General features: G+C 52.2%; 1 protein-coding gene across 1 annotated transcript in view; it reads left to right on the forward strand.

Annotated features, from left to right (window-relative positions):
- The first annotated feature begins 1,764 nt into the window (after positions 1 to 1,764).
- Fbxl18 (F-box and leucine rich repeat protein 18) overlaps positions 1,765 to 13,946 on the forward strand; it is a 24,459-nt gene continuing 12,277 nt past the window's right edge. Inside the window, exons 1-3 of the mRNA XM_028756100.1 lie at positions 1,765 to 1,886; positions 8,658 to 8,858; positions 10,376 to 11,919. Of these exons, the coding sequence (XP_028611933.1) occupies positions 8,661 to 8,858; positions 10,376 to 11,919 (1,742 nt within the window). The 5' untranslated portion in view covers positions 1,765 to 1,886; positions 8,658 to 8,660. The remainder of the gene's footprint in view (positions 1,887 to 8,657; positions 8,859 to 10,375; positions 11,920 to 13,946) is intronic.

Below are 13,946 nucleotides of genomic sequence, written 5' to 3' on the forward strand. Positions count from 1 at the left end.
AAAAAGCATCTGCCATGCAAGCCTACGGATTTGACGGCAGCCTCTAAACCCATGGCCGGCGGAGAAAAGGGACTCCCCAGGTCTGGCCTCTTGACTTTCGCACGTGCTTCTTGCCATATGCGCCTATTCTCTCTCACTCACTCTCTCTCTCTCTCTCTCTCTCTCCCCCCCCCCCCCCCCTCCCCCTCCCCCCCCTCCCTCTCCCCCTCCCCTCCCCCTCTCTCTCTCGGTCTCACACACACACACACACACACACAGTAAAATAAAAAATGTAATTAAAAATTAAAAGGGAGGAAATTGTTGTGTGTTGATGGTTCTGATGGGAGATGGGGACGGGAAGTACATTGTGGCAGTCTTTATCTGGCACAGCGAGAACCAGCTGAGCGAGCAGGCTCTCTCAGTGGCTCCACCCACCCCCTGTTCCAGGCTCCACCCACCCCTTTCTGAGGCTTCCTACTGCTCCTAGGTTTTCTCCTCACTGTAGTAGATGACAATGCTGAACTGGAGGGTTTAAGCAGGGCCTTCAAATCCAGATTTCCCGCTGTGTTCATAATTTGATTAATTTTCATAATTATTACTTTAATTATATGTCCCAAGGAGGGAAGAAGGGTGTATTAGTTTCCCTTTAGCCTTGGGTGTCCTGAAACACACTATGTAGGCCAGGCTGGCTTTGGGCTCACTATATAGCCTAGGATAACCTTGAACTGCTCCAGGTCCTCCTGCCTCCACTTTTTAAGTCCTGAGATCGCCTCCATTTGGTTTGGTTTCCATAGTGCTGGGGACGGAACCCCGGGTTATGTACCTGTTAGACAAGCACGCAACTGAACGACATCCCCAGCTCCTTTTAAACTATTTTCTTAATTTTAAGAACATGTGGTCTTCCTTTCTTTCTCTTTCTCTGTGTGCACTCGGGCAAGGGCATGTGTGCATGGCCAGATGCAGACATAGACATCAGAGGACAGCTGCCAGGAGTCAGTTTTCTCCTTCCAGCATGTGCATCCTCAGGATCAAACTCACTTCAGGTGGTCAGTCAGAGTCAAGCGCCTTTCTCTGATGAGTCATTTCACCAGCTCTAGTAAACCATTTTTAGCTAGAAACGCTGTGGAAATTTTTATCATTCATTTATTCAACAAATTATTTATTCAGTGTTATGACAAGCAAAGAACAGTACCAGGCAGTCTCTGCTTAGTTATGAGGGTACAAGCAGGGCGCTTACTTAGCACGCATGAAGTCTTAGGTTCAATCCTCAGTAGTACTAAAAAAAAAAAAAATATATATATATATATCTCGGCATCGGCCTAGGCATAGGTGGGAGGCAGAGGCAGGCGGATTTCTGTGACTTCAAGGCCAGCCTGGTCTTTATAGCTAACTTCAGAACAGCCAGGGCTACACAGTGAGACCATGTCTCAAAACAAACCAAAAAGGTATAGCAAGTCAGACGGTGCAAAGAGCTATTCAGAGTGATAACGCAAGATGAGGGGCATATTCACGAGCGTGTGCACATGAAGGTTGCTATGGTTATATAGGATACCTGAGCGCTGTGACAGCTGACTTGGAGCGCAGTGTGCAGCGCGAAGGGCAAATGCAAAGGCCTGGAGCAGGACGCATGTTGGAACGACAGCAGGAAACTGCGGAGGTAGCTTAGAAACTAGTCATTTGTGACCTTCTGGGCGCCTCTGAACCCTGATAGTACTTTTATGCCACACCCAATATGGCGACAGCACCGGGTCCATCCGGGCGCAAGCGGAAGTACGTCTGGGCGTGCGCCGCAGCCACGCCCCTTACCGGGGTCTCTGTGGAGTTGTGGCGGCGCCGGCTTGGAGCATCCCTGTGCTGGCAGGCTCGGGGACTGCGAGGCTGCAGCTCCGGCGGCCAGCTCTGGAGAGGTACGACCTGCACCTCCCGCCCTGGCGGCTGGAGTCCCCTCTGTGCTTCCCTCCCGACCCCGGCCTTATTCCTTGCCCTCACCTACCCTTCTCCCAGGCCCTCTCCTCTTCTGACCCCATCTGTTCCCAGGCTCACAATCCCGATGGTCAGAATGGACCCTTTCACGTGGCCTGCTGAGTTTCCAGGCCTTTCCCCCGTCTCCTTGTGTGTTGGCTCTGCTCTCGCATCTATGGGACGTTGTCCCTTCTCCTCGTGTTTTCTTGTTTGTTTTACACTGTAGCCCAGTCTGGCCTGGAGCTTAGTGTGCAGCCCAGGGTGGTTTTGAGCGGACAGCAATCTCCTGTTGTAGCCTTTGTAATGCTGGAGTTACAGGTGTGCATCATCACGCGGGGTTTTATGCGCAGCTAAGGGTGGAACCCAGGGCTTCGTGCCTGCTAGGCAAGTACTCTACCAACTCATCCACATTCCCAGCCCCCGCTTTTTCCTCTTCTTCTTCTTTTTTTTTTTTCTGTCATCTTAAGTGCAGCCCACTTCTTTCTGGAGCCTGCTTGTGGTGTGCGGGAGTGTGATAGGGCGTCGGACTGACCCCACAGCGTTATGATCTAGGGGAGCTGGAGAATCCCACTGCGTCTTGTTATGGGTGTGCAGTATTTTCTCTGCAGACAACAGTATGGGGCCATGGTGGGGGTTGGGGGAGCATCTGGCTGCTCTCCTGTTGCCTTCCTTCCTATCTGAGTTATATTTGTTCTTTCCTATGGGGCACATCTATTTATCATAGTGTGTGTGTATGCATGAGTACCGGCATGTGCATATGATGGCGTACATATTGAAAGTCAGAGGGCCACTTTCCAGACTTGGTTCCTGCCTTTCAGCTTGTTTATATTATTTTTAATTATGTGTATGTATGTGTAACTGCGTGTGGGTATGTGCACATGAGTGCAGGTGTCTGAGGAGACCAGACGATCACATGCACCTGGAGTTGGAGTTACAGGTGGTTTCCGCCTCCCCAGTGTGGGTGCTGGGAACTGAACTCAGGTCCTCTGAAAGAGTAATACTAAATCACCTCGTCAGCTTCTGCCTTTCCCCTGGTGGAGCCTGGAGCTCTCTTGGTGGTGCACACTCCAGAGTAGCTGGTTTGTGAGCTTTTGGCTGATGTCCCCATCTCCTCTCACTTTGCTATAGCAGTGTTGGGATGGCAGATGTGTGTCACTGCATCCAGCATTTTATGTGGGTTGCGGGGTTTGAACTTGGGTCATTGGGTTTGCTAGGCAAGCTCCCTTGCTCACTTAGCCGTATTGCTGGTCACTGGGCATACTTTTTGTTTTTTGTTCGTTTGTTTGTTTTTCTTTTGTTTTTTGTTTTTCGAGACAGGGTTTCTCTGTGCAGCCCTGGCTGTCCTGGAACTCACTCTGTAGACCAGGCTGACCTCAAACTCAGAAATCCACCTGCCTCTGCCTCCCAAGTGCTGGGATTAAAGACGTGCGCCACCACTGCCCGGCTGGGCACACTTTTAAGTCTTAGGAGTTTCCTTGCATTTATCCAGTGAGACTTACAAGTGTTTTCTAGAGAAGCTGGAACATGGGTATGAGGACCGTGGCTGGGGTCTGATGGAAGCTTCTCTTCATTTGAAGAAAACTGGGCTCAGAAGTGTCTCCTTGATTGACAGGAAAGACAGTGTTTGGTCGACTAATGAGAGAAGAGTGGGGTGTCATAAAGTCATGGGTCCAGCACGAGGAGTTCCAGGATAGAATTGCTGTATGAGCAGCTGTCAGTGACGTGTATGTGCGAGGGGTTAGACATGGCTGCTCCTGAGTCCTGACTCAAAAGCCCCTCCATTCCTTGATGGACAACATAGCCAGCCAGTAAGCTTTGAGCCTTTGAGATAGGATCTTGCTATGGTGTAGGTGGCTGTCAGGCTTATGGGCTCAAGCTGTCTTCCTGCCTTGGCCTCATAAGTAGCAGGGACTGTAGACTCACATTGATGTGCCTGGCTCGTGTGTGTGTGTGTGTGTGTGTGTGTATAAGTATTTTTGAGACAAAACCTCATGTAGACCAGGCTGGCCTTTAACTCACGGAGATCCTCCTGCCTCTGTCCCCTAGGTGTTGGGATCAAAGGTGTGTGCCACCAGACCCAGCAAGTGTTTTTGTGTTGTTTTTTTATGTGAACGAGTGTTTGCTTGCATATATGTGTATGTACCATGTATGCAAAGTGCCCACAGAGGCCAGAAGAGAGTTGAACCCTGGGACTTTGACTGTAGTTAATGGTGGTTGGGGACCGTCATGTGGGTGCCTAGAACTGAACCTGGCTCCTTTGTAAGAGCAGCCAGTGCTCCTAACAGCTGAGCCGTCCTCTCTCCAGCCCTTCCACCTTCCATTTTGAGACAGGGTCTCTTTGAACCTCACTGATTTGGTTAGACTGGCTGTCCAGGCATCTTCATGGATCTTTCTGTGTCCACTTCCCCATTGCTAGGATGCAGGCTACCAGCTGCCACTCTGGGCAAACTCAGGTGTTAATGCTTGTGTGTTAGTGCAAGCTCCACACTAGTAAGGCATCTCCCCAAGACCAAGAGAGACTGCCAGTTCACAATCATGCTGACAAACCTGCCACCAAAGCCCAGGCTGAGAACTGGTGGTTGGAAGGGGGACTCAGGAGGGAGGAGGTTGGTGGAAACCGTAAGTGGAGTTTTTTCCCTATTTTGAGTTTGTTGGGAGGGCTGTAGACCAAGCTGGCCTTGACTTTGTAATTCTGCCCCATCCTCCTAGGCATAGGCTCACAGGTGTGTGGTTCACAGGGGTAGTTTTCAGTGAGACAACACAAGGTCCAGTGAAGAAGGGAAAGACTGGGGTTGGAGATGAAAATAGAGCTTTGGGCTCAGATGGAGAAGAATCCACATGGAAGACTGGAATCAGTGTGTCCCAGGAGCAGCGCCTGAGTCAGCCTGATGACTCTGTGTTTGCGTGCATGTGTGCGTGCCTGTGTGTGTGTGTGTGCATATGCCTATGGGATTACAGAAACGCATTGCTATGCTTGGTTTTTCAAATTCTTTAGCCTGCTTTGGAGTGTCATAGTTCTAAGCCAATTATATCCCAGTTAAGCTGCCATGAGTAAATCCCGACAGGAGCCTGCTGTCTGCAGGAGAGAGGGTATGGCACACAGTGGTTGTGAATTGGACTCAAGTTGGCCTGGTTCTGTGTTTTCTTTCTCAGGCAGTTAAGAAAAAAAATCCTTGATCTGGGGAGATGGCTTAGTCAGTAAAGTGCTTGCTCTGCACCTCCAGCAGCCACATAAAAAGCAAAGCAGGATGGTGTGTGTCTGTGTGTCTGTCCCATGCTGAGCAGGATGGTGCATGTCTGTGTGTCTGTTCCATGCTAGTGTGGCAGAGACAGGTGGGTCCTGGGGCCTGCTGGCTGTCCTGTCTAGATGAGCCCCAGAAAAATAGGACAAACTTAGGAAGACAGTCCCTGTCCACCTAGGCTTACACACATACACACACCTTCACATACATGTGAACACATATGTAACACATACACACACAGGATGCAAACAAGGAAACCCTTCTGTAAGATAGGACTATCTTACACCTGTGATCCTAGCCGGCTTTTCATTCTTCTCTCTGAACAAGGACTTGTTGGGTAACCTTGGCTAGCCTGGAGCTCAGCATATAGACCAGGCTGGTGTTTTTTGATTGGGATGCAGCATGCAGGAGGAGGATCTGAGGCTGCGCTGTGCTGCGCCCAGCGGAGCAGTGGCCCTCAGTTCTTGCTTTGTAAGGAGCTGGGAGGTAGCTGCAGGTTAGAGCCCTCCCCTGAGATTCAGGAGGCCCCAGGATTGCAGATACAAAAACAACCAGCCCAGCCTTGGGAAGGGAGGCAGGAGGATCAGCCATCGGGCTTCTCAGTGGCTACATGAGATCCTGGCTATCAGAAACAAAACAACAACAACAAAAACCCACAGTAGGCAAGGCTCTTGACACCAAGCCTGAAAACCTAACTTTTTAAAAAAAAAAATTTAAGTTTAAAAATTTTCAAACATTTATATGTTTGTTTATCTATTTATTTATTTTCAAGACAGGATTTTACTGTGTCGCTCTGGCTGTGTTAGAATTCACTCCGTAGACCAAGCTGGCCTCAAACTCACAGAGCTCTGCTTGCCTCTGCCTTCTGAGTTCCTGTGTGTGCTGCTTTATTGGGTGTGTGCCTCTACCCGCCAGCAACTTTTTGTGTGTGTGTGTGTGTGTATGTGTGTGTGCGTGTACATGTGTGTTTGTGTTTTGGGGTATATGCATGTGCGTGTAGTTGCCTACAGAAACCAGAAGAGACCATCATTCCCTGGACCTGGAGTTATAGGCAGTCAGGAGCTACCCAACATGGCTTCTGGGAACTGAAGTCTGGTTCTCTGGAAGAGCAGTGTGCACTCGGAACCTCTGAGCTGTCTCCCAAGCCATGAGAACCTTAGCTCTATCCCGAGCCCCACACAGTGGATTAGAGAACCGACTTCCACAACATCACAAGATGTCCTCTGACTTCCACAATGTACCAACACACACACACATGCTCACTCTCTCTCCTCAGAAACACACACAGATGTAAGAAAACAAAAACAAAAGAGAAAATTCAGTATGGCCTGTGAAAGACCCCTCCAGGGGGTGACCCAGGAAGGACGTGACCCCCAAAGACACTCCAGAGATCTCTTGCTGTAATGACATGAGTCAGGTCTTTATTTATCAAAGCTTCGGGTCGATGTGCCTCATGCAGGAGGCAGGGGTCATCGACCCTGAGACCTAACAGCTTAGGGTTTTTATAGACAAAGCCTGGGGGGAGGGAGAGGGTTGTAGGTAATCACACACAATTGGTTGTTATAAATTGTCTGTAATATGTGTAAGCAGATCTCACGAGAACTGTCTCTGGTCTCTGTGGCCTTGGGACCCAGTGTGAATGTTTATCTGAGCCAACAGACCATCTGGCTGAATCTAATTTACAAGTCCTTGAGACCTCTGGTGGGAGTTTCTCTAGAGGAGGCTAAGTCAGACACCAAGGGAACAGATTCCCGGAACACTCAATTGACCTTTGTTTCCCCGTTCTGCATCCCCTGTAATGGCCTTTGGTTAGCAAGCTAGCTGACCTGTAATTTTAACTATTTGTATTCCTGTTATACTATTTAACTAACTTAAAATTCTTCTTTCAGCCTGAACCTGTGGAAATTGCTCAGTGTCTTGTGTAAATTCTTGCAGCTTTCTGGGTAAATGCCTGGGAAGCAGAGTGGCAGAGGAGTGGGGTGAGGTTCCAGGGTCTGTGTGCTGTGTGTGCTGTGTTTTCTGTGTGTGCTGTGTGCTGTGCGCGCTGTGTGCGCTGTGTTTGCTGTGTGTGCTGTGTGCTGTGTGTGCTGTGTTTGCTGTGTGTGCTGTGCGCTGTGTGTGCTGTGTGCTGTGTGTGTTATGTGTGCTGTGTATGCTGTGTGCTGTGTGTGCTGTGTGTGCTGTGCGCTGTGGGTGCTGTGGGTGCTGTGGGTGCTGTGCGCTGTGTGTGCTGTGGGTGCTGTGTGCTGTGGGTGCTGTGCGCTGTGTGTGCTGTGGGTGCTGTGCGCTGTGTGTGCTGTGGGTGCTGTGCACTGTGGGTGCTGTGGGTGCTGTGCGCTGTGGGTGCTGTGGGTGCTGTGCGCTGTGGGTGCTGTGGGTGCTGTGTGTGCTGTGTGCTGTGGGTGCTGTGTGCTATGGGTGCTGTGCGCTGTGGGTGCTGTGTGTGTTGGGTGCTGTGGGTGCTGTGTGCTATGGGTGCTGTGCGCGTTGGGTGCTGTGGGTGCTGTGGGTGCTGTGTGCTATGGGTGCTGTGCGCTGTGGGTGCTGTGTTTGCTGTGGGTGCTGTGTTTGCTGTGTGTGCTGTATGCTGTGCACTTTGTGTGTGGTGTGCTGTGTGTGGTGTGCTGTGTGTGCTGTGTACGGTGTGTGTGCTGTGTGCTGGGCGCTGGGCCTGGTGGAATGGTCCTGTGATCCCAGCACTTGGGAGGTGGAGACAGGAGGATTAGGAGTCCAGGGTCATCCTTGGCTAGTTTGTGGTCAGTTTTGGCTACATGAGACACTGTCAAAAAGGAAGGAAGAAGCCGGGCAGTGGTGGCACATGCCTTTAATCCCAGCACCCAGGAGGCAGAGTCAGGTGGATTTCTGAGTTCGAGGCCAGCCTGGTCTACAGAGTGAGTTCCAGGACAGCCAGGGCTACACAGAGAAACCCTGTCTGGAAAAACAAACAACCCAAACAAACAAAAAAACTAAAAAAAAAATTAAAAAATGAAAAAAATGGAGGGAGGGGGAAGGCAGGCTAAGGGAGAAGAGTGATTATGGGAAGGCAGGCATGGTGACACGTGTATATCCCCAGAACCATGCTCAAGCTCAGGCTGTGCTACATAATTAGTTCAAGGACAGCCTAGGCTACAAAGCAAGCTATCTTAACACCCAGGGAAAGCCAGAATCCTCAGGCCTTGGCTGAGAAAGGCCATCAGTTGATCTCTCTCAGCTTGTTTCCTGGTTTGCAGTGCTAAGCAGAGATTCTAGGTAACTCTTTGTGTTCTCCGTGGCTCAACAAAGAGCTGTTGAAACTTCTCTACTGAGGGGGTGGGGTTCTCCTGTCCCCACATCCCCAGTGCTGGGGTTCCAGACACAGGCTACCTTACACAGCTCTTTATGTGGGTGCTAGGATCTAAACTCAGGTCTTTCTGCTTGTCCCGCTAGCATCTAAAGGCTGATCTAGCCCCTCCCTCTGCTGTCCCTCCCTTCCAGGACATGTCCAATGATGAGGAGGCAGAGGCAGCAGGTGACACCCACCTGCTTGGCTTCTCAGATGAGATCCTCCTACAGATTCTGAGCCATGTCCCCAGCACGGACCTGGTTCTCAGTGTGCGGCGCACCTGCAGGAAGCTTGCAGCCCTATGCCTGGACAAGAGCCTGGTGCACACCGTGCTGCTGCAGAAGGACTACCAGGTGAGGCAGGGTGAGCAGGAGGGCAAGATCAACCAGGCGCCAGCCTGTGGGGGCCTGTGGCAGGCACTGATGTTTGCCCAGAAGACTGTGGCTGGGAATGGTCTTCAGGATACACTGAGTGACAGAGCCAGGATGGAAAAGGGTCTGTGGCGGCCCCGTGGAGGGATAATGCATGTGGATGGAGTTTGGGGAGAGAGGGAGCCTGGGCCTCAGATACAGGGATCAGTGTGAGGCCTTCTGAGTAGGCTCCACAGGGTAGAGTTGCTGCACCACAGGGCAGACTGTGGAAGGTCTTTGTGGAGTGGCACAGCAGACAGATAACACAGTAGATATTGCTGCAGAGGGCTGCCTGCCATGCTCAGGGCTGAAGTCTCTGATCAACTGAGACACTAGCTTGCCATGGTAGGACACATATGTAGTCCCAACACTCAGAGGCTGAGGCAAGATGCTCATGGCTCAGACCAGGTTAGCCTCAAACAGACAGACAGACAGACAGACAGACAGTTGTGCCTGTGTGCCTGATGGTGGCATATGCCTAGAGTCCCAGCACTTGCGAGCTGATGCAGAGGGACCTGTAAATTCAAGGCCGGACTGGTCTACAGAGTTTCAGGTCAGCCAAGGCTATACAGTGAGACCCTGTCTTTAAAAAAATACAACAGCATGCTGTGTGGTGGTAGTACATGCCTGTGAGTTCAAGGCCAGCCTGGTCTACAGAACAAGTTCCAGGACAGCCAGGGCTACACAGAGAAACTCTTTTTTCAAAAACAAACAAAAAGCAAACAGAAAAGAAAAACCCTATAGCTTAAAAAAAAAAAAAACTAGTTATTTTTAGATGTGTGTGCCCCTGTGTGAGTTCTTTTGCCCAGAGGCATCAAATCCCCCATGGCACTGGAGTTACAGGCAGTTGTGAACCACCTGATGTGGGTCCTGGGAACTGGACTCAGGTCCTTTGAAAGAGCAGTGCATACCACTGAGCCATCTCTCCATCCCCAGTTATAGCTTTTAGCAAGCATCTCTCTCTCTCTCTCTCTCTCTCTCTCTCTCTCTCTCTCTCTCTCTCTCTCTCTCTTTCTCTCTCTTTCTTTTGGTTTTTCGAGACAGAGAGTTTCTCTGTGTATCTCTGGCTGTCCTAGAACTTACTCTGTAGATCAGGCTGGCCTCTAACACAGAAATCCGCCTGCCTCTGCCTCCCAAGTGCTGGGATTAAAGGCGTGCGCCACCACCACCTGGCTTGGTTTTCTTTTTGAAACAAGAGTCTTGAGTACTCCAGGCTATGTTGGAACTCTAGCCCAGATGGATGTTAAACTTGTGATGCTCCTGTCTCACCCTCCCAAGTGTTGGAATGACTGGCATGTGCCCCAAGATCCTGGCTAGCGAACATCTTCCTGGGAGCAGGGCTCTCTTGACTGCTGGCAGTGATAGGTGTGTGGAAGGGGAAGGGCAGGCCATTCTCCTCTGAGCGGGACTGGGAAGTAGCCGGGGACACCTGTCTCCTCTGCCCTGTCCCCATTCTGCAGGCCAGTGAGGAGAAGGTGAAGCAGCTGGTGAAGGAGATTGGCCGGGAGATCCAGCAGCTGAACATGGCAGGCTGCTATTGGTTGTCTGGCTCCACCATCGAGCACGTGGCCCGCTGTCACAGCCTGGTGAAGGTGAACTTGTCAGGTTGTCACCTCACCTCTCTGCGGCTGTCCAGAGTGCTGTCGGCCCTGCAGCACCTGCGCTCACTGGCCATTGACGTAAGCCCTGGCTTCGATGCCAGCCAGCTGAGCAGTGAGTGCAGGGCCACGCTGAGCCGCGTGCAGGAGCTCAAGCAGACGCTCTTCACGCCGTCCTATGGTGTGGTGCCCTGCTGTGCCAGCCTGCAGAAGCTGCTGCTCTACTTCGAGATCCTGGACCGCACCCGGGAAGGCGCTGTCCTCTCTGGCCAGCTCATGGTGGGCCAGAGCAACGTGCCCCACTACCAGAACCTGCGTGTCTTCTATGCACGCCTGGCCCCTGGCTACATCAACCAGGAGGTGGTGAGACTCTACCTCGCTGTGCTCAGCGACCGCACGCCTGAGAACCTGCATGCCTTCCTCATCTCCGTCCCTGGCAGCTTTGCAGAGAGCGGGGCCACTAAAAACCTGCTGGACTCCATGGCCCGCAATGTGGCCCTGGACGCCCTGCAGCTGCCCAAGTCCTGGCTGAACGGCTCCACCCTCCTGCAGCATATGAAATTCAACAATCCCTTCTACTTCAGCTTCAGCCGCTGTACGCTGTCAGGCGGTCACCTGATCCAGCGGCTCCTCAATGGCGGGAAGGACCTGCGCAGCCTGGCCAGCCTCAACCTCAGCGGCTGCGTGCATTGCCTGTCTGCGGACTCGTTGCTGCGTAAGGCTGAGGATGACATTGACAGCAGCATCCTGGAGACTCTGGTGGAGTCCTGCTGCAACCTGCACCACCTCAATCTCTCAGCCGCCCATCACCACAGCTCCGACGGCCTGGGCCGCCACCTCTGCCAGCTCCTGGCTCGCCTCTGCCACCTGCGTTCCCTGTCCCTGCCTGTGTGCTCTGTAGCTGACTCGGCCCCCAGGCCTGACCGTGCGCCCGCCCCGCCGGCCATGCATGCAGTACCCCGTGGATTTGGCAAGAAGGTGCGCATTGGGGTGCAGACCTGTCCCAACCCCTTCATGGGCCAGTCAGCCCCACAGCCTGCCTCTGTGTTCTGGTCTCTGTTGAAGAAGCTCCCATTTCTGGAGCACCTGGAACTGATCGGGTCCAATTTCTCCTCAGCCATGCCCCGCAATGAGCCTGCCATCCGCAACTCCCTCCCACCCTGCAGTCGGGCACAGAATGTGGGGGACTCAGAAGTAGCCGCCATTGGCCAGCTGACCTTCCTGCGACACCTGACACTAGCTCAATTGCCAGGCATGCTGACAGGCTCTGGACTCGTGAGCATTGGCCTACAGTGCCAGCACTTACAGTCTCTGTCGCTGGCCAACCTGGGCATGATGGGGAAGGTGGTGTACATGCCTGCTCTTGCCGACATGCTGAAGCACTGCAAGCGGCTGAAGGACCTGAGGTGAGGGGCTGAGGGGTGAGGGGCTGAGGGCCTGAGGAGAGGGGCTGAGGTGAGGACCTGAGGTGCCTGTGGCACAGAGTACATGTGAGGGCAGAAGGCAGATGTGTGGGTTGGTGCTGTCCTCCCTTCTTTACATGGGTTCTGAGGGCTGACCTTAGCCGTTGGACTTCCTCAGCATGTGCTCTTACCTAACTGAGCCACCTTGCACTCCACACCTTATTTCCTCAGATAAGACATCACCTCACTGAACCCGGAGCTGGTCATTTTGGCTGGCCAGTGACTTCCTGGGGGTTAGGTGTGTGTGGCCAGCCTTACGTGGTTGCTGGGGATTTGAACTCAGGTTTGTTTTTTTTTTTAAAGATTTATTTATGCTGGGCGGTGGTGGCGCACGCCTTTAATCCCAGCACTTGGGAGGCAGAGGCAGGCAGATTTCTAAGTAGAGAGTTCGAGGCTAGCCTGGTCTACAGAGTGAGTTCCAGGACAGCCAGGGCTACACAGAGAAACCCTGTCTCGAAAAACCAAACCAAAAAAAAAAAAAAAAAAAGATTTATTTGTTTATTTTATTTATGAGTACACTGTCGCTGTCTTCGGACACACAAGAATAGGGCATCCAATCTCAGTATGGATGGTTGTGAGCCACCATGTGGTTGCTGGAAATTGAACTCAGGACCTCTGGAAGAGCAGTGAGTGCTCTTAACTGCTGAGCCATCTCTCTAGCCCCCTGAACTCAGTTTTTAATATTTGCTAGAAAGCACTCTTACCCACTGAGCCATCTCCCACGGCCCCTCACAGTGACTCTTGGAGGGTGTGTTGCAGTAAGCTAGGGGCTTCAAGACTAAGGTGTACTGGGTGTCTGATAGCATGTGACCTGAGCTCCAGGGCAGCTTGGGCTGTATTAGCAAGACCCTTCCTCAGCAAAGCCGCAAGCACGGAGCAGATGACAGTGACCTGAACCTCCTGGACTTAGAGTCACCAGGGCACTGCAGGAGGAGACCGGGAGATGGGACAGCGGGGGCAGGCAGAGGAGTGCTGAGGGCTTCAGCTGAGAGCTGCTGCCAGTGCCCCATGGAGACAAGAGCAGGCAGGCTGTGCAAACAGATGATCTCAAAAAGGAACTCAGACCTCTAGGAGTGGTGGCCTTGAGGTGGGGGTGGTAGGACCATCCTGGAAAGTGGGAAGCAATAGAGCACACAGGCCTCAGAGGACCCTGCTACGGCCACTGTCCTTGAACATCACAGGTTCAAGACCTGCTGGGACAGTGAGTCTGAGCCCAGCCTGGGCAATTTAGCAAGACCCTGTCTTGAAATAGAATCTTTAAGAAAGGGTTGGGGATGTAGCTTGGTGGCAGAGTACTTAACATGCTCAAGACTCTGGGTTCATTTCCTAGTATAAAACGTACTGGAGTTCCCAGAGCCGAGCATGGAATGCATTCACACTGAACACACTGTAAAGTACAGGGGTTATCATCAGAATTTGAAGGAGAAGAGTTCAGGACTACTTGGGAGGCAGAGGCAGGTGAATTGCAGTGAGTTTGAGGCCAGTCTGGTTTAGAGAGTTCCAAGCCAACCAGGGCTACATAATAAGACCCTGTATCAAAAAACTTTGTAAAAAACAGAGGGTGGGGGGCAGACTTTTTTCTATTTTGTGGTGGTTCTGCAGATGGAACATAGGTCTTGTTCTACCACCTAGCAATGCCTCCAGTCCCTCACTGGGGGATTCTGGGCGAGTACTGTCCCACTGAGCCACACCCCAGCCCCTCGCTGGGGGATTCTAGGCAGGGGCTCTACCACTGAGCCACACCCCAGCCCCTCACTGGGGGATTCTAGGAAGGGGCTCTACCACCGAGCCACTCCCCAGCCTCTCACTGGAGGATTCTAGGCAGGGGCTCTACCACTGAGCCACACCCCAGCCCCTCACTGGGGGATTCTAGACAGGGGCTCTACCACTGAGCCACACCCCAGCCCCTCACTGGGGGATTCTAGGCAGGGGCTCTACCACTGAGCCACACCCCAGCCCCTCACTGGGGG

Source organism: Grammomys surdaster, unplaced genomic scaffold (assembly GCF_004785775.1).
Source record: "Grammomys surdaster isolate TR1022 unplaced genomic scaffold, NIH_TR_1.0 126109, whole genome shotgun sequence".
Taxonomy (NCBI): Eukaryota; Metazoa; Chordata; class Mammalia; order Rodentia; family Muridae; genus Grammomys; species Grammomys surdaster.